Source organism: Sinocyclocheilus anshuiensis, unplaced genomic scaffold, assembly GCF_001515605.1.
Source record: "Sinocyclocheilus anshuiensis isolate Anshui unplaced genomic scaffold, SAMN03320099.WGS_v1.1 scaffold126, whole genome shotgun sequence".
Classification (NCBI taxonomy): domain Eukaryota; kingdom Metazoa; phylum Chordata; class Actinopteri; order Cypriniformes; family Cyprinidae; genus Sinocyclocheilus; species Sinocyclocheilus anshuiensis.
In genome coordinates this window covers 657,605-677,935 of record NW_015546026.1, presented here as the reverse complement: position 1 = coordinate 677,935, position 20,331 = coordinate 657,605, and the positions used below count along the sequence as shown (strand labels likewise).

The following is a 20,331-nucleotide window of genomic DNA, read 5'->3' as shown; positions in this document are numbered from 1 at the left end:
GACGGAAATGTTACGTCCCTTACCATATTGTGATGCCTGCGGCAACCACATGTGACGACCCCGGGCTGGACTCCGCTTCGTCCACAGTGAAAGCTGATCCGGCGATCGACAGCGCGAAGTTGATGTATTTCCTCAGCGACCAGCACGGATCAGCTCCAGGCATGACGAAGCGGATATCGTCCTCTTTTGGAAGGCCAACCAAAGTAGTTTCGCTTTCACAACAAAACACAGTGCCTTCACGACATGGCGGCGGCAACAACAATACTACAGCGAGAATAAAAGTTACGCCTTCTTTCTCTGCGTGAACATTTGGGCTGCGTTATGCAAATCTTCCCACATCGTGACGTAGACATGTGGGGGCGTGTTAGAACGAGCCGTTTTAGGTAGACGTGGTTGACTCTCAACTTTTATAAAGAATATCTCTTTGGATTTAAGACTTTAGTCTTTGCAACTTTACAGATCTTCTTTATGCACCAAGAGCTTGTAACATGCCAAAGAGAAAGGAAAAATTTAAATCGCATCATATGACCCCTTTAAAACAATTATATATATGTGACCTGTGCTGGCAAAATGAGTCACAATGAGCAAATTGTCAAAATGATTTTCACATTCTCCATTTAAAAAACCTTCAAAATGATATATGATTTGTTGGAATCGGGCAAAGTCTGATGTCTGAAAAATGTCTGAGCTGACCCATTTGAAGATGACGAAGTCAGCAAAGTCAGTTCTGAGAAAAATCAAGTTTAAGTTTTCTTAAGGTTCCAAAGCAAAATCACCTAGCAATGCCTTTATGTGTGCGATTCATATGTCAGTCATCGGCAGTGTGAGAAGCGAGCAGAAAAAAAAGGTAGGCTACTCCTCTCAGAAAATGTACGCCTACAAATAAAGATAATTTTAGATGTTTAATTACTATTTGGGGCACTGGGATTGCTAGATGAGGGCTTAATGAACAAATTTTTGTGAAAACCTGAAATTCGACGTTTTTGACTTTTTTGGTATGTAGCTAAAAATTAGCCTGTGCGCCGACTAATTTTGTCAGCATGGGTCACATAAATTATATACATAATTTATATTCTGTACCTGCTGATAGGTGGCTGTTTTATGGCTATTTGTGTTTACTCTCTGAATAGCTTTCAAATTAGTTTGAAGGTTTCTATTAGCAATGTTTTTACAGTGTTAAAAACAGCAGCCAGTCACAGACATGCCTGTCCTGCACATTTGCAAATCCTCTCATTATATTAATATTACAATGCAGTACTGGTTGTGTAAAGTGTATGAGTGGTATAAGTGTGAACGCTGATTAAAAATGGGAGCAGTGCAATTAAATAGCTGCATTGCACTTTCCTAAAGAACTTTTTACCATTTTATTTACCATTTATTGTTATTTTATTTAGAAAATAAATATATTATACTATAATTATGTAATATGCAACTCTTTGAATTATTAAATGCATATTTGCTTTACAGATACAGTGTAAGGAACTTTATTATAATTACATTTAAAATGGGTTTCTTTTTAAAGCCACACCTACAGCTGTTTTTTTTTTCAAAATGCAGATAAACATAATTTTGCCATTGCTATAGACAGATAAAAACATTACCATTGCTACACACCCCTACTTTCTACATACTCAAAAGTATCCACTTTCCTATAACCCAAAATAAATAAATAAATAATAATAATAATAATAAAAGTAAAGAAACTGTAATTTTTTCTGCATGTGCTCATTTCAATTTGTCTTACAGCTTCTCTCCTCTGCAGTGTCCTGTTCCGAGTGTGATGCAACCTGTTTGTGTTTGTAAAGTGTCACTTCTCCAGGGGCTACAGCAGGCGTCTGTCTGGCTCCTACACTGTTTGTCCCTGTTTGTGATCTCTATATAAAGGAGGCATCTTAGGATAACACTCTGGAGAGTTACGTCTGTGCTCAGGGAGATTGTGCTTTATGAGAAATGTAGCTACCTTAGTAACACCTTAATTCAAAACATAGATCAAAATGTTTCATTTAAGTAAATCTACTTTTCAGGTGGGTAAGCTTACCATGTTCAACCAAACGATTAAGTTGATAAACATTATGATTAAAGATCCTGTGAAATTAAAACTTTTGTGGGTTTTAGTTCATTGTATATTAACTATTATCTGTAATTATGTGTGTGAATTAATCTTTCTCTTCCAAGAAAAAAGACCAAAAATCCTGATGATCTTGTTCATGAGTGTGTATTCACATGTTTGTTCAGCAAAATGGACTCTAGAATGAGAATGTCCCTTCCCCAATTAAAAGGCTAAAAGGTTTACATTCCTTTATATACATTATTACTGTTTTACTATAGAATATTTTAGTAGAGGGTTAGCAAAAACAAAAGGTTAGCAGACTCCAGTGCTGGATGACAAAATTACCTTGTAAAATTCCTAGATTACATTAGACAATCAAGTACATACTGCATATTGTGTAATTCATTTGGGACATGTCATATAATGGTACAATGTGAAATAGTATTAGACATTTAAACTAATGCCTATCATTTGAAAACCAAGGTTTGTATGTTCTGAATCATTTTATAAGTGATAAACAATAAAATGTTAAATACTTGTCAAAATAAGATGCAACTAAAGTTTTGCCAGCCTAACCATCATAAAAGCCAACAAACATAATATAATCAATGCATCACTAGTTCGCTAGTTGAGCATAAAACGTTCATTCAGAGAGTGCTTCTCTGCTTGAATTCATACACTGTGTGAAGGATTTATGAATAATTCAGTATCCCATGAAAAGTAAAGCTAAACATTCTCATCCCAGCCCAGTAACCAAGGAGACCGGCAGTTCTGCCCTTCTTTGAAACCACACAACAAATGCTCTTGTCTGTCAAGACGAATAATTAATTTAAAATAATTTCCCCACATTATAAGCTGCATTCCCTGCAAAAAAAAAGCCAGTTTAGATTAGCATGATCCAGCTATGGCCATACTGGTCTCAAGCAAATCTTAACTGGTGAAACTAGGTAGCCAGCCTGATCTGGTGATGCTAGTGAATTAAGAAACTCTTGCTGGTTGAGCTAGTAAAAGAGCTAGGTTGCGACACCTGTTTGGACGACTGGTCTCCCGGCCTGAAATGTCCAAAACATCTCTAAAACCATCAAAACAAACAAGCCTAACTTGCAGGTATCTGCCTATTAGCATGTTTCTAATAGTTATCATTAGTACTAATCTACACACAGTATAAAACTGAATAGTTTAATAGTTTCAAAACATAGTGTAGGCTATATATCTGATCCAGAAAAAACCCTGTTGACCCACTGCCTCAGTAAGATATTTTCTAGTGAAGTGTGTCTTGACATAAGAATGGAGACATGCAAAAAAATAATTATGTACCAAAAAAAAAAAAAAAAGCATAATTAAATGTTATGTTTATGTAAAAGGATTGAAGAAAATAAATTGCTGTTTTTAGACACACTGTAAACCATGCAATTTCAGAACAAACACCTTCATACAACACATAAAAAGAAACAAATGAGCATCTGCTTTAATGCCAACTGAAAATATCCAACCCAGAGTTCACAAAAACACAGCTGTACTTAGTATAAGAGAATGTAGTGAAGCACCATTTTTACAAATATCCATGAACTGCAGTGTACAAATGCAGTGTTGTTTCACCAATTTATGTATGTAATTACAGCATACGGGTTTACCCAACTTATAGGCCTACTGCACTTAGCAAACCACTTAGCAGGCGACAGTTGCTGAAATATGTTCTGTAAGGCTTCTTTGTCACAATGTCTATTGTTTAAAGGTCTAAATAAATAAAACATACTTGACCTGACAACAGTTCAGCGATAATATGCAAATGTCTGATGATTGCACAAAGAAAATATCTAGAACATATAGTATGAATAATAGCAACTGTGCTATTTTACTTTTTTTTCAGCCACTGGCTTAAGGGTTAGAGAAAAAAACAACCTGGCTTAGACAGACTTGCAGAACTGATTTGATAGTTTTTCTGCAGTGCTCAAGGACACAGGAAGTCAAGAGGATAGAGTTGTGTACAGCAGCAGTTTTGAATACTGCAGCCAAAGTACTTTATTAGTCATCCTCAGCTTGACGCAGGAAACTAATGTCACAGTTCGCAGGTTAAGAGGCAACAAATTCAACACTATAAATGCACAATAGCACACACACTAATTTCCAAAAATAAAGCAAAAACAGCTGTCATTCAAGGCCAAATGACCCAAATGAACACTCATAAAGATATAGACAGACTACAACACACATGCTTCTCTCTCCTTGTACTAACGTTCCATTCATCCAGTCAGAGAGTGCTTATCATGCATTGTTTCATGATAGAGTCAAACAGGATGTGCACACCATTTTCACATTTTCTGTTATGATGCCAAGTTTATTTGTACAGTGCTTTTCATATTACATATTGTTCCAAAGCAGCATTACAGAAATTCAATTTTTATAGTCCACATTGAGCACTTTATGAGGTTCTGCCCTGCTGAATTACCCAGTGCTCCTTTTGGTTCTTTCTGTCTTTTCCATTGCCTCTGGGGATGGATGCTCTGGCACATGCCTCTGGCACATGGCACATTCTTGTATGCCATCCACCAATAATTATGCTTCTGACAATATTTGCGAGAATGCAAGTAGATAGTGCATCTTTTGCTGGTACACTGTACAAAATGCTGGGTTGTTTCAACCCAACTTTGGGTCAAATATGGACTAACCCAACTGTTGGGTTAAATTTTTAAATTAAATTTTTTTACCCAAAGATTGGGTTAGTCCAAGTTGGGTTGAAACAACCCAGCATTTTTTAGAGTGTAGCACTGTCGCTGGTGTCTCTCCTGGAGGAGCTTCCTTGGGAGATCCTGATTGGAGTATATCTACTTTCCCAAGTTTGGACCACCGTGTATCCCTGGCTGGAAATATTGGGTTTGACCTCTGCGTTATGGATTTACACTGACCGTATAAGCCAATACTGTAAATCTTATCAGCTGTTTGCTTGTTTTGGTGGCCACAACAGGGACAACAGGGTTGTTGCTGCTACAAAACAAAGGACATTGTATGTTTATGACGTGTGTGGGTTAACTACGCACACTTTTTTTTTTTTTTTACGATTTTTTTAATTATACAAGGGCTTGACTCTGATGTAGCATCAAGTGAATCTATGAAAGAGAATGTCTTGGTTATGTGTGTAATCCTAGTTACCTGAGTAGGGAACAAAATGCTGAGCAGCTGCCATATTTCTATAATACCTCTACAATTCCTTTGTAGAAAAATCTAAGAAGTATGGACCTCAGATGTGGCTAAACAAAATCAATTTTAACCTAAATGTTTAGCGTTGGGTAGAGTAAAAGCACAACATTATGTGAAGCTTTCTGCTGGAATTCTGTGGGTGTAGAGTCTGTGCAGACTACTCACCCACAAGATTAAAACAAGCATTTAATACACCTACTGCTTTGTATCTCTGTCTGGCTCAATCTCCTCCCCACCCCCCTCAATACTTCATAAACTAAGAAGGAGATACAGCAGATCCAACTATAGCTGTTTATCAATTCAATCTCTGTAACAATCACTAATTGCTTTTGAAATATTGCACAACATGCAGTCTACGTGCAACAGAGATTTATCCGACATTTGTGGCCTCAGTTAGCCAATAGCTGTATTTGACTCCACAAAATACCTAGCATACTTATCTACTTTAACTTGACATCACAATTTTGACCCCACTCACATTCATATAAAAGGTCATGCCAGGATTATAGCTGCCATGGAAACAGCCTTTTTAAAACCTTAAAATACAAAGAACAAAAATCCATGTAGTCTGCTAAGCAGACTCTGCTACTGCAGGTGAAAACAGTGTTGATGACTTTATTCGAAAACTGACATCAGTGCCAAAACAAAGTAGTCAGTCATTTTGTCAATGAGATTTATTTTAACATTTGACTAATTGCTTAACTAATTAATTTTATTATTATATGAAATTCTGCATCTCTCCAACAACATAATTTAACTATCTTGCCATCCATACTTATCATAGAAACCCCAGGGGTTTATATCAGAGCTGCTTCCTTGACCCAATCCACAAAGGAAAGCAAGCCAAATAAGTTTAAAGGAACACTCCACTATTTTTGAAAATAGGCTCATTTCTATTTTCAGGCGCTGCGTGATATCATTGCGCCTGCTGCACCCATGGTACGGCAGCAAAGTTCCTTGATTATTATGCCGGAATGAGAGTATAGTTCCTAGCCATATCAGATTCAATGATCTATGCTAAGCTACAGCTAAAAGTGTTACCGTCAGACCCAGAGATCGGCTGAATGGATTCGAAAACGGTAAAACTCAACTGTTTAACTCTAGGGGAGTTGGAAAATGAGCATATTTTCAAAAATAGTGAAGTGTTCCTTTAACATCAATAGCTTAATGACTACACACTCGTGAAATATTAATATAATGCACAGTGTTATCAAAATACAAAGTAATCACATTGCAACACTCAGATTAATTTTTGCATGTTTTAAACACCATTTACGCATGGTTGGGGGCAGCTGTAGTTTACTAACATCTCGAAAATATGAACACTTGAATGAATCAATCAAAAAATTATCCAAGTGGCTTTACAAACAATTTACACAGAAATTAATTCTGCTAGTGTTTTATGAATGAGCCCCACTGTATTCAGAAATTCTTTCTGCTCATGTTTCAAGAGTAAGGCCTAAAGAGTCTGAATATGGCAAACATAATTGCATAATGAAATAAATCAATAGGGGACACCATACACATGCACATAAGGCCATAAAATGTCCCAAATATACATAACCAGTGCAACACTGTATTCTTGACGGATTAAGTAGAATTAACCCATGTAAAACTGGGCCTTATAAGCTGCTGAAGTTTTGCTGCCTGTCAAGAAGAATCTCATGAGCGACTATATCAAAGGCACGAAAATATCACAGCAAACCTGGATTGATATAAGGTTGCCATAGTCTTCAATGATTTGTCGATCATTTATTACCTGCGACTATTATTCAGCTTTGTAGCAAAATGTATTATGAACATCAAGGTGCTAATTCTGCACATCTAAAATCCAGATTTATCAACCAACTTCATGCCTGCTCAATAATAGAGTAGAAACACTTTGCAAAAATCTCCCTCACTGAAACTGCGTATGAGACAGGTACCTAAGCAAATATGTATAAAAAAAATGAAATCTTACCAGGGAGTCCATGCTTTCACTTTGACCTGATTCAATGTTTGTAAGCATATCATCTTGTGCAGGATTTTCGACTCTATGTGCCTTACGCATTGCTGCATTGCCCATGGTGGATATAAAGGATGTAAAAAGAAAGCCTGAAACCATCAAATAAGACTATTCCTTTGGGTTCCCATTTCTGAGCCCAACAGAGAAGCACCACAATGTCCTACCAGTTTATCTATCACTTAGACAGACAACTAGTCCCTTCCATAACCAGTGGTGATCTACCGCAGTTAACTACTGGGTGCTAATGCTTCTCCTTCATTGCTAATTTGAGCCCTGGCTATTTTTACACCCACAAGCCAAGCTATGCATGTCAATGGTGGCATGTTTGGGATGTGGGAACAGGGAGGATGACATGGCCAAAACAGGGAGGTAAGGTGGGAGATTGCAGGGGCTCCTTCTCAGCACCCAGTGCTCCAATGGCCACCAAGGATCATGTAACAGAAGTGCCTCTATCCAATGAGCATTAAACAAACATGTCAGAGGTGTGGGTGGGGGGTAAAGAACATTCAAGGTTATTTGCTCACATTACTGTAAGTTACTCAGTATTACTTGTTTATACAACTTTGGTAAAATAAATAACATTGCACTTACATATGTGCTTGTTAGTGTCATGTTTAGAATTTTTATCAAAAATTCACAGTACAACACAGTGCAGATATGTGTGTATTGAGGAATGTATTGATTTAACCTTCATGATCAATGACACAATTCATTTGTCATGCCTTGTCCTTCGAGTTGCTATTTCTTGGTGTGTGTATGTGTGCAAGTGTGTATGTGTTTAAAAGAAATGGTTGGAACTTGTGTGTGTGGATGTATGACATGTCTAACAAGCAAATGCCCTTGTTCTCCTTTGAACTGACATTTAATGAGCTCAAAAATAGACCTTCTCTACACAATAAACCAACTGTTTTGGCTAAAATATTTCCCATTCAGTTAAATATTTTAGCATGGAGCCCATTCAACAAAGAGCCCATTTGAAGGTCCATCCACTTCAGCTAACCACAAACCACATTTTCAGTGTGGTGTAAAGAGACATTATCAGACTGTCATCGTTATCAAAATACACTACACAAAATGTTAATTCTGTTCCCTACATCAAGCGAACGTATGGCTTCAGAAGACTTTCTTCTTAAGAATATTTAGAAGAATCTTTACCCTCTTGTGACCCTCTTTAATTCCTCATTCTTTGGCAGTTAAACGGTCTATTTAGAAGACTTACATCTTGATATTTGAGTAAGATTTGCTCTAAGCTTCATAAAGCACAGATGAATTTTCCAATGCAAACCACCAATTACAAAGCCCCTCCCCTTATCATGCACCATGTCTCTCCACTAAGCAAACATCACGTTCCTGCACTGATAGAGGATTTTATTTCAATTTTCCCCTTGCTGTAACCAAACTAGAGGACATAATCTTTTGGTCTGGACAGACAACAAACTCCTTTAATCTCTAGTAAACCATATGGCCGGGGGGGAGTGCGGTGGAGCAAAAGAGCTACTCACTCCTGCTGTGGGGAACATAACCACTTTATGCACAACAGGCAGAATTCTTAAGAACCACTTACATACATTTACCATAATGCATTAAACTCAACTCACAGTTTCTTCCAAAAATAATCTAGTTGTGTTGTGTTTGCCCATACATTACTCATTGCCACAATACCGGGGTATTGTGGGTGGCTGTAAGGTTTTGCTGCCAGGTTGCTAAGGTTCTTATTTAACATGCCTTTATGTGGTTGCTTGGGTAGTTCTGGGTGGATGTCTAGCTTTAAATCTCTATGATATTCTGGTCCTAGATATACCTGTTCCCCTTCAGTGTTAGTCTATGGGATTTTCCCCTCCACATATTATTATGAAAATGTATGTTTATAAAGAAGTCATAGAATGTTTAACAAGGATTCTCAACTTGGACAAGAAAAGAGGGATGGGAGTTGAATAATCACTGTTTTTCTGTTCAGTCAATGATATTTTATCTTAATATCATGCTTTTAGCGTGATGCTGTAGCACTACAATGCATAATTGGATTGCTGTTTGACAGGACTTATCCAAACAAAGTCTGTGCAAACTCTGGCCTAATATGATGAACAGAAAGATATGTATTTAATAACCTTAATAGCACTTGCAATCTTTTAGAGACATAATTCTTGTTTAAAATGTCACAAGCACAGCACTGATAGAAATGAATGGCTGTGAACTTTCAATAGAACTTTCATGGCAGTGATTCTCCCTAACTCACACACACACACACACACACACACACACACAAAATCAAACAAATAAAGTGTCTAGGGCTATGTTTCCATAGCAACTCAGACATCTGCACTGCAACACATTTTAAAACACTAAACCCATGAATGCCCTTGATGTTGTTACAAAGCAGAAAGCCTGAACTGATGATGCACATTATTACCTCTGGACAAAGATCAATGAATATTCTAATCTCTTCTGCAATGTTATGTAGGTCAATCATTTTGCTTAGTTTCAAGCAGTACTATTTAACATGAATAATGTCACATTTTTAACCATGAAAGAGTATTTAGCGTTGTTTAATTAAATGAACAGAAAAGTTTATTTTGTCTAATTTCTTGTTTTGTCTGGAGGTTGGTGATTGGTCTATATTGGTCTCTGAGTGAGACAGCTGTCACCTGAGAGTTAATTTAATTTTAAAAATTGTATACGCTTTATCAAATATGCTACAGCTCAATGAACATCACATATTACATTAAAAAGCCAACCACCACACAGTTAGTTAATCACACTTAGTGGACCCAGGTCATTTTGCAATTATACTAAAAGAATAATTTTTGCATTATAAATTACCTGCACAGTGATGTATTATGCCACCACCATCATCCCACAAAATATAAATAACATCTACACATTCTCAGAAATGATAGTATTCGGTATGCTAAACAGTTTAAATTAACAGCAATAAAAAATTTAATTAGTAATGTTCTTCTGCCATGTTCCTATGTTTCACTGTTTACTGAAGATTGACTAGTAACTCAAGGTAATGGGTGTGATTCCCAGGAATTAAATGATTTATTTATTTATTTTTTTGGTGGGTAATAATAACACACTGTCCTTTTTGTAAAATTAATGTTATGATGTTTTTTTTTTGTTAAGTATACTGAGGTAAATATTTTAGTGTTGGTATGTCCAGCATGTTTTATTTGTATTTCCAAATATTTTTGTTTTCATCTTTTTCCTCCTGCACCACCACCACCACAAACTTGATTTAAAATCTAAACTATCTGTCAGTTTGAGTTTAAGAAAAATACCATAACATGATCTAAAATTAAATTTGTCTCTCACCAGCTACTGGCTACAACATTTTAAAGTTACTGCTCGTTCAGAGCTTCAACTATCCAAAACTAAAACTGAAAGATTATGAGTCCTACCTGTTGTAAACTTCTTAGCGACCACTCTTATAAAATAGGATTTATTTTGTTGTAAACTTCAAATATAACTCACTCCGACATGAATGTTTAATGGTAAACTCATAAAAGATTAGTGGACAGGCTGTCAATTCATAAAATGATCGCCTGTGTCCTCAGAATTCAGTCATTTCCTCCATTGACATCCATTCAAAAAAAAAAACTATCCGTTCTCACTTCCAAGGCATCAGATAATAATAACAAAAATCATGTTCTAAATATCATGATGACAAAATTATAGACCAGCATATAATTGAATGATAATAAAATTTCCAAACCCTCTGTGTCACTTACTAGGTTATAGGCTATTGATGGAAAAATTATTGTTGAGAGAAAAAAAGTAGCCTTGTCTCCTCTCCAGTGCATAATTTCCTTTCCTAAACCAGTCAGGAGATTTTATTGGTGAACTCCATCATAAAGTGAAACTGTCAAGAAAAGCTCAGACTTTAGGTGCATTTGACTTTGGCTGCAGCTAGATGTAACGGATCGGAGAGATTTTTGAGTGTTGGGGTGCCTCCAGGACCAGCGTTGGGAGTATTTGTTTTCATCATTGAATAGACGGATGTTAATTTCAAACCCTGCAGTTTATTCTGAGCAACATTCTGAGTGTTTCACACCATTTCACTTTCCTCAACAATGTGAAGTATTGTATAATCGATTATGCTGATTACAATTGCTCAAAAAAAACACCACTAATCCTTTTTACGACTTGTCTGATTGTTTATGACGCAGTTTGTTCATAGACCAATTACTATTGCTATATTTCATCAAGACTGATGTCCTGTACAGTAGAGCATTGCTCGCAAAACATTTCAAAGATTACAACCATGTAATAGAAAATGTATATAGCTGGTCCTAACACGAACAGCAGTTCTAGACATAAAGCTTGCCCACTGCTTATAAATGTTTTGTTTTATCTGCTAGTTTGTTATTTTTAAAGTGGCCATGTTTTACAGCATAAAAACCTAATTGTAAAAAAAAGACAGATTCTCAAGGGCCAGTAATTATTTAAAGACAGTGTCAAATACACACAAACACACACACACAAAGATGCATAAACAGACACTCCTCTGTGCTACCATATTCAGAATGCATGATAGATACAACCAAACACACATTGCTTCTGAATGCCAAGTCTGCATATTAGACTGCCGCTCTGACTACAGGACTAAGACGTCCTTAATTTCTCTTTGCTACACGCAGATAAAGCCTTTTGGTTTCTCACACAACAACACAGCACTGTATGGATACTGTAAAGATGCAAAAAACATAAAGATATGTGTCATGGACATGTGTCACATCAATAAAATAGGTAATGATTATTACTGGATGCCGTGCATTAGAATGCCAGAAAAGTATGTGTGCAGATTCAGAGGATGGGAAAGATATGAAATATAAGGATACACATATTTGTGATGCATGAACTACAGTATTAATAAATATAAAAGATAATCACATATTGTGGTTTGGGTGTAACATTTGACAGATGATAACTGTAGTGGACATCATGCATCAGAGGGTTGAAGTGGTATTAATACAAACTACAGGCTTTAAGTACTAAATAGTGTCAAATAAAAAAAGCCATTTATTAAAAGTAATGACAATAATTAAACTAAAATAAATAAATAAGAGTGCATCCTCGTAGCCTGCTGTTATGCTAGTGTTCTTCTTTCTCAGGTAGGTGCATCTTGAGCCAGACTTGAATGCTGATGGATGGTTGATGGATGGTTGGATGAAAAGGTGGAGGAGGTTTTTTGAGGGCCCGTGTCCCCGGTGCTCTGGTGGAAGTAAGGTGAGATGGAAAATGCCGACGCCTGCATTACCTTACACCTGCGCTCGGCTCTTTCACGGGAGCGCCTTCTTTTCTCACGGGCTTTCTCCAGCGCTTTCAAATCGGGAGCCTGTTCCATCTCCACTCGGGCCTTTTTGATGCTCGCTGCAGCATGCGCCATAGCAACAGTCCCTCAATATCAGTAGCAATAAGCAGAAATCGAAGGAGGAATGATGTTAGCAATGAAGAAACAGGTCTTAGGTGACTTCAAAGCCCAAGGGCAGACGAGTAACACCCACTGTCACAGCTCTGGAAGTACGCAGGGAGGTAGAGAGAGAGAAAAAGGAGAACAGAGAGAAGCAGTGACGCTCAACTCCTCCCACGACAGGTCTAAATAGGCAAGCAGTAGCAAGCAGCATCCTCCTTCTCCCGCTCTCCGGGAAACTACATTTAAGGTGTGAGTGTATGTGTGAGGGAGAGAGAGAGAGAGCGCGCTATAAAAGGGGTGGGGGAACTATATGAGCTTAGATAAAATAATCAGAGGTAAACAGGAAGAGGGAAATAGGGCAGACCCATCCCCCCATGTGTCCTCAAGCTGCCGTTAGCCGCTTAGCTTTGGATTGTGGCACAATCAGTCATTAGACAACACGCCTTCCTGACCAATCACATTTTTTCAGGGGTCTCTGGGCAGGGTGGTAGGGATGGAAGGGTGTGGCTACTGTACTGTATGGCTCACTGTTGCTGGAGACGAGAAAATGGGTGCAGCCATGCGAGAAAAACAGAAGGGGGAGATAAAAGATTAAAGACACCTCTCGGTCTTCTGCAATTCCCATCGCCTCGGCGTTCCCATCTCCCTCCCACCCGTCAAAAGAGGAATTGGTGCAGTCCGCCTCTTTGTGGTAATACTAGCTGATTTATACACTCATCGATGCTGCTTTCTTTCACTGAGCCTTTTTCAAATCCATATACTCGTATTGCTGATTACTGTACAATGAAACGATCGCAAAATTTTGGTAAAAGTCAATATACCAGAGAAACTTTCAAATAAAAGGAATAAATAAAATTGCATTCTGCTGTTTTTATAAACATAATTGGAGATACATACATATCTGTTATGTCCTATTGGTTTCTGAGGGTATGACTAGTACATATTATTATTATTATTATTATAGCCTATGATATAATCGTTCTATCAGGTGGATTGTAAACATAATACATGGCCATTTTGAATTTTGTACATGAATTTATTTTAGTAATACAATTTATTTCTTAAAAAAATAATACAATATTTTGATAATAAAGGACAATTATTAACTTATAATTTTTCTTCAAGTGAACTTAACTCATACATCTAGATAAGTATTTATATAATCATTTTGTACCTAAAGTATAGGCTACACTGAAAAAGCCTAGGTCACAGGAGGGTTGGAATCTATCTAGTGTCTCTTGAAAACACCCTGGATGGATGGACAGTTACAAGTCTCACAGAAAATTCTAACAAATCAGATGCACACAAAAATTCTGAAACTAAATGAACATTTATTTTACAAAGTAAATAAGAAAATATGCATTTCAAGGATAGGTAGATTTCTGAAAACGTTTGTACCGACTAGCCCGATAACACAACACCATTGGCTCAGCTATTACTGATCATTCTCCAAAAATATGAGTCGTCAGTAAATCTTGGTACACAACTCGTAGTGTTACACCTACGCAAATTTCCAACAGTAATAAACAGACCCCTATCCCCTATTACTATGTTCATATGGAAGTGTTTTATGTTAAGGACATGAATATACAGTAGCTCAGAGTAGCAGTGCAGTTCAGAGCACTGGCTATTTAGTTGTTCCACTGTAAATACTTTAAAGTGGCGCCATCTGCTGGTTATCTATTCTCTAGAGCAGGGGTGCCCAAACTCGGTCCTGGAGGGCCGGTGTCCTGCAGAGTTTAGCTCCAACTTGCCTCAACACACCTGCCTTCAAGTTTCTAGTATGCCTAGTAAGAGCTTGATTAGCTGGTTCAGGTGTGTTTAATTGGGGTTGGAGCTAAACTCTTCAGGACACCGGCCCTCCAGGACCGAGCTTGGGCACCCCTGCTCTAGAGCCATCATCTACAACCTCAATTTTAACAGAAATTAAAGTGTTTCAACAGTTCCCAAGAGTCTTCTGTTACCTTTCCAGTCATAATGTACTTACTGCTTAAGGATTTCATTTGGAATTTAAAAGATTGTCCTTAGTAGTGCACAAATGTTCCAAGTACAACCATCAAACAAGACTAATATTATCAAAGCAGGATTGTGATTTTTTTTTTTCTTTTAAAGTTTGTACTTTACACAAGCACTCACAGCAATATGTGGCCTATTCAATTTTAGAGCAGAGAAAAACTACATTTCAACGACTACTTAAGATTTTACTATATTCCATAACTTTTCTAGGCTTGGAGATCACAAAAAAATTCCAGGTTTTATGAAATTGAAAACTGAGTCAACAGCCGAGAATTAGTGTATGGTTTTGCAGATTTGGTGTGTGGTTTTGGTGTTTGAGTGTCAGGTTTCAGGAATTGTGTGAAGAGTAAAGATTTTGTGTGTAAGTATTTAAAAAAAAACTATAAGTTTAGCAATGGTCCCGAGCTGGAAAAATCCAGATTCCTTGCATGAGTATGTAAATTAGAGGATATTCCTGTAGCTCAAACAATAGAGCAGATGTTTTGAGGGAATACATGACTGAATAAATGAATAAAAAGTGTCTGTCATAATAATAAATGAAAATAATGAAAATAAAATGAAAATGAAAATGTATTAATAAATAAAAATAAAATAAAATTAAGAAATTTTAAAAAAAGTACATACCATAAGCTTTTAATTAGTGTCTTCAAATCATCATTCACACTGTACTACATGAAAATTGGTTCTAATGGAGTTATTAAAAATACAAATGTCAGTACCAAAAGAGGAAGCATTGTCATTATAACTTGATCTGTAAAAAAAGTTATTAGTGGATCCCTAAAGATTAGTTTCATTAAACTAAATATATTATGGTGAATAATAACATCCTTTTATGTGACATCAGGATTTAGAGAGCAGAGGTGTCAGATCTGTAAGTCTCTCTGTGTGTGTGGTGTGTCTGTGAGTGTGTCTGTGAGTGTGTGTGTGTGTGTGTGTGTGTGTGTGTGTGTGTGTGTGTGTGTGTGGAGAGTGGGAGTGTATTATTTGAGTGTTTTCGAGTGTGTCAGTAGAACGACGGGTGACTCACAGATTAAACTAGTGATGCCATCTGTTTGGTTTTTCTTACACACACACGCTCACACACATGCAGAAATCCTTGGCAGGCCTAACAGCAACCTCACACAAACCTTGCTTTACTCATGGCCACATTTGGCAATAGATGGCTTTACTGTATGCATCATCCGTTTTTTACTAAAACGTTGCAAACCAGGAAAACCTCATTGAAAAAAATGTTGAACATTCTGTTGACAATAAGTAACGCTGCACCTACATGCCATCTAACTCTCATTAGAGTATTAGTAGACTGTCTGCTTAATATCTGTAACTTAGTAACTTTTCAAGTAAATGTCAACTTATTCTAATTCTAACCATACCAGTCTACTAGTACTCTACTAACACTCTAATGAGAGTTAGTAGATATGTAGGTGCAACTTTACTTATAGTCAACAGAATGTCTTAAAGGGACCATCAAAATAAAGTGAAACCAAAAAAATTTACATCTACCTAAATTGTATCTATACAGTTGTATCTGCAGTTTCCAGCAGTAATGAAAACTAGAGGCAGTTAAAATAACTTTTATTCCTTTTCACATAAATTGTGATTACAACAGCAGATTTTCACTTAATGAATAATTTTTGTGTGATTCCTTGCACAATACTATGCTTCCACAATACTATGAGAATACTATGTTCTCAAAACACATTTATCATAGTGCATGATTTGTAAACTAAAACATTTTAATGTTTGCATCACATATCCAGGTTTCCAGCTAGCAGGGAACATTCTCAGAACTTTGCCTATTGGCTATTCTGGTTAGGGTTGCAAAAAGGTGGAAATTTTCCAGTAAATTTCGGAAATATTCAGATTTTTGGAAAGTTTCCGGAAATTTCCCACCCCTTTGCAACCCAAATTCTGGCAAGGTTCTCTTAAAGTTATGAACAAAATTCTTCCAGCAACATGAATTAAATGTTCGTTAAATCTAATCTGGTTTAATAACATTATCAAAATGTTATACAAAGTGTTATTTATATACTGCTCATAGAATGGTTTCTTAAAATATATTAGTGATATCAGTCTATGTTTTTCTTTAAGCATAGCTATTTACTACTTGTTAACGTTCCTAACGTAAACTAACGTTCCTGTAATTTGTGCAAATGATATAATTGAACATTTCTTTAATGTTTTCTTTAGCTTTCAAATAACCAAGAACAGTTTTTAAACCTAAAAATCTGGATTCAGAAATAAAAATGTTTATAACTTGATGGGAACGTTAGAACACATTGTTAGAACATATTTTTGTAAGCTGGATCCAAGTGAGAGTTTAGTTATGTTTCTTCTGAAACACGGTTTGACAAAAGAGCTCAAAACCATGTAAAAACATTTAATTTTCGAATTGCCCTGATATGTGAATGAACCAGTGTAATAAAATGTTGGGCACAGTCACATTTATCTGATTCGGACAAAATTTAACTCTCTCTTTTTTAGCACCACTCACTGGGTTCATGAGCCTGTGTTGCACCCATGCTAATATTTTGATGACATTTATACACAAATACGATTTTGGTGCATATGAAGTTTATTCCATAACCTCTCTATTTCAAGTTTCTCCCAAAATATTATACGAGATATTGCTTAAGTATATGCAAATTTATGCAAATTCATCTACTATTACACACTTAATACTTTACAAGTTCCTGCAGTTATTGCATGTGATGCAATGTGGTGTAACACATTTCTATGACACTGTGCATGTTTTTTTCACTGTGCGCCATGATTTAAATATTTATATTTCACAAGATCTCTAAATGTGATTATGGACCAATTGTAGAAATTCAATATGATATGTAAAAATAAAAATAAACAACAATTAAACTACAAAGCACTGTGATGAACTGGCCATTTGTCCAGTATGTTCTCTCTCCAGCATCCCCTGCTTTACAAAGCATAATGGAAAACAGTTTGGAATGGGTGGGATACATAGAATTTGTAAGCAGTTTAAAAACTAGGGATTTGAATTTTATTGGCCAATGGTGTTATCACATCTGTTCAAGCTGATGTTATCACATCTGTTCAAAAATCATAATTAGAATGTAAACATCACAGAAATCATATCAAGACAGCAACTGTAACTAAGGTTCTTCTATCAATCAAATGCATTTTGGCTCAATCATCTCAGCCTGGTCCCTGGCATGCAGCTAAGGGCAATCTTTTGCTTTCTAACAAAGTATGGGCATTACCAATGGAATATAACTAGGCCCTTGAACATTTTATTTTAGCTGTGAGCCTCCAAAGCTAATCACACCCCACAGCCAAGCACATAACCATGCACAACCCATTTTATACCCTGCTCGGCCATGAGCTCTTGGGTCAAATTATTCTGTGATCAATAAAAATCAGAAATGACCTGCTAATCAGTGAAATACAGTGTGGGGAAAAAAGAATAAATACAAGGTAAAACAGTCATAAAATTCAGAGAGTACTTTTGTTAGGCTTTAGTCTTTAGTATTTAACCTTTTTTCAGACAGTCAGCAAATAACGAGAAAATCTACAGTACAAGATACTACTACTAAAGTTGTTTTAGTCAATCTGAAGTCATCTGGGCACTTCAGTTGGGCACTTTGGCCCTTGTCTTTTAATAAATTAATGCTTTTTTAGCAATTGCTGATAATTGCTTCTGTCTGCAATGACACCTTTACTATGAGCACTTTTTAGAGATAGTGTGCCTGAAACATTTATTATTATTATGCTGTTATTATGTTGTTGTTATTAATTGTATCATTGAAAGACCTCTTCTTATAACCTGTTATACAAACTGCATGCATGAGCGTGCTTTTATTTGGCATTGTCTGCATATCTCACAAATTTTTTTGCCATGTACACATGCTCTTTTAAATTGATTGTGTACAGATCCTTTGAAACATTTTGACATTTCTATGTGTAAAACATTATGCACTCTGTGCATGTTAACAGAACGTCTCAGTTACGTATGTAACCCTCGTTCCCTGAAGGAGGGATATCACTGCGGTGTCATCAGCGAACTTCAGTATTATGTTGTCCTTGTGGGAGGCAACACAGCCATGTGTGAACAGTGTGTAGAGGATGGGACTGAGAACACACCCTTGTGGGGTGCCAATGTTTGTTATGACAGTGTCTGAGGTCCTATTTCCAATCCTGACAGACTGCGGTCTGCCAGTCAGGAAGTTCTGCGCCCCTTTGTGGTGTAGGCCGGGGCTCGCAACAAGAAGACCAGTCACTGTTGTCATAGCACTACCTACTCAGTGAGATTGGATAACAATGGGAAAACGTACCCGTTCAACTTGGAACACATAGCCGGGCCGGGGCCTCAGGATTACCTGGGAGTCAGCCGGCCCAAACTCTAGGCACGAATCGCTGACGGAAAATGCGTGCAGGTCCCCTACCCCCTTAATGGAGGCGGGAGACAGCCTTCGCTCCAACCCTTGCTGCAAAAAGGAAAGCATCTCTGGGGGTCTTCCCAACGAAAAGAACAACACTCAACGAACAGGTTCCAATTCAAGGCGTAAGCGTGTCTCGTAGACGGGCATGGTTGTGCAGGCCCGGAATGTGAACGGCACGAAGCGACCTCAGATGCTTCTGACTCCAAAGAAAGAGGTGGCGGGCGAGTTGCGACATACAACGGGAGCGCAGACCACTTTGTCGGTTGATGTACGCAACGGTCGCTGTGTTGTCTGTTCGGACCAGCACGTGCTTGCCTCGTAAGCGCTCTTTGAGATGGTTGAAGGCAAGGCGCACCGCTAACAACTCTAGGCAATTGATATGACAGTGCAGTTGGGGGCCCGTCCATACCCCCGACACTGCGTGCCCATTGTACGTGGCCCCCCAGCCGGTGGTGGAGGCATCCGTGTAAACCACAGCATGCCTGGAGACCTGTTCTAGGGGCACTCCTGCCCGGAGGAATGATAGGTCTGACCACGGGGTGAAGGTTCGGTGACAGGCCGGTGTAACTTGGACCCGGCGAGTGCTGCGCTGCCACACCCACCTTGGGACTCGGTCATGGAGCCAGTGCTGGAGCGGTCTCATATGAAGCAGCCCCAGCAGCGTAACTGCCGATGCAGCTGCCATATGCCCCAGGACCTCTGTCCTGCCCTTGAACGAATTCAAGCAGTTCAGCACCGACCGTCTCTCAGGGGAACAAGGGCTGCCTCTGCAACTTACGTGAAGACACGGGGTGACAGGGACAGCCCGGAGGGCAGGACCTCGTACTGACATGCTCGTCCTTTCGAATGCGAACCGCAGAAATGGTCTGCGGCGTGGAAGGATCGACACATGAAAGTACGCATCCTTCAGGTCGATTGCTGCAAAACAACCTCAGGGACGGATGCACCTGCATCAACATCTTGAACGGTAACCGGCGAAGGGCCCAGTTCAAAACACGCAGATCCAAGATTGGTCGTAACCCACCGCCTTTCTTGGGTACAATGAAGTAGGAGCTGTAAAACCCCGTCTTCATATTGGCTGGAGGGACCGGCTCTATCGCATCCTTTGCCAGTAGGACTGCGATCTCCACACGCAAGACAGGAGCATCGGCCGCTTTCACTGTCGTGAAGCGGATGCCACTGAACTTGGGGGAGTGCCGGGCGAACTGAATCGCATAGCCGATGCTGATGT

The 20,331-nt window shown here is 38.0% G+C and overlaps 1 protein-coding gene across 2 annotated transcripts in view; it reads right to left on the bottom strand.

Moving 5' to 3' along the window:
• Positions 1-20,331, bottom strand: part of ank2b (ankyrin 2b, neuronal) — a 128,961-nt gene that overhangs the window by 81,185 nt on the left and 27,445 nt on the right. The window contains exon 1 of one of the 2 annotated variants that reach the window (XM_016499761.1): positions 7,209-7,482. The exons of the other annotated variant lie outside the window; for it this stretch is intronic. Coding sequence (XP_016355247.1) covers positions 7,209-7,352 — 144 coding nt within the window. The 5' untranslated portion in view covers positions 7,353-7,482. Of the gene's footprint in view, positions 1-7,208; positions 7,483-20,331 lie in introns of those variants that run through there. 2 annotated transcript variants of the gene reach the window in all.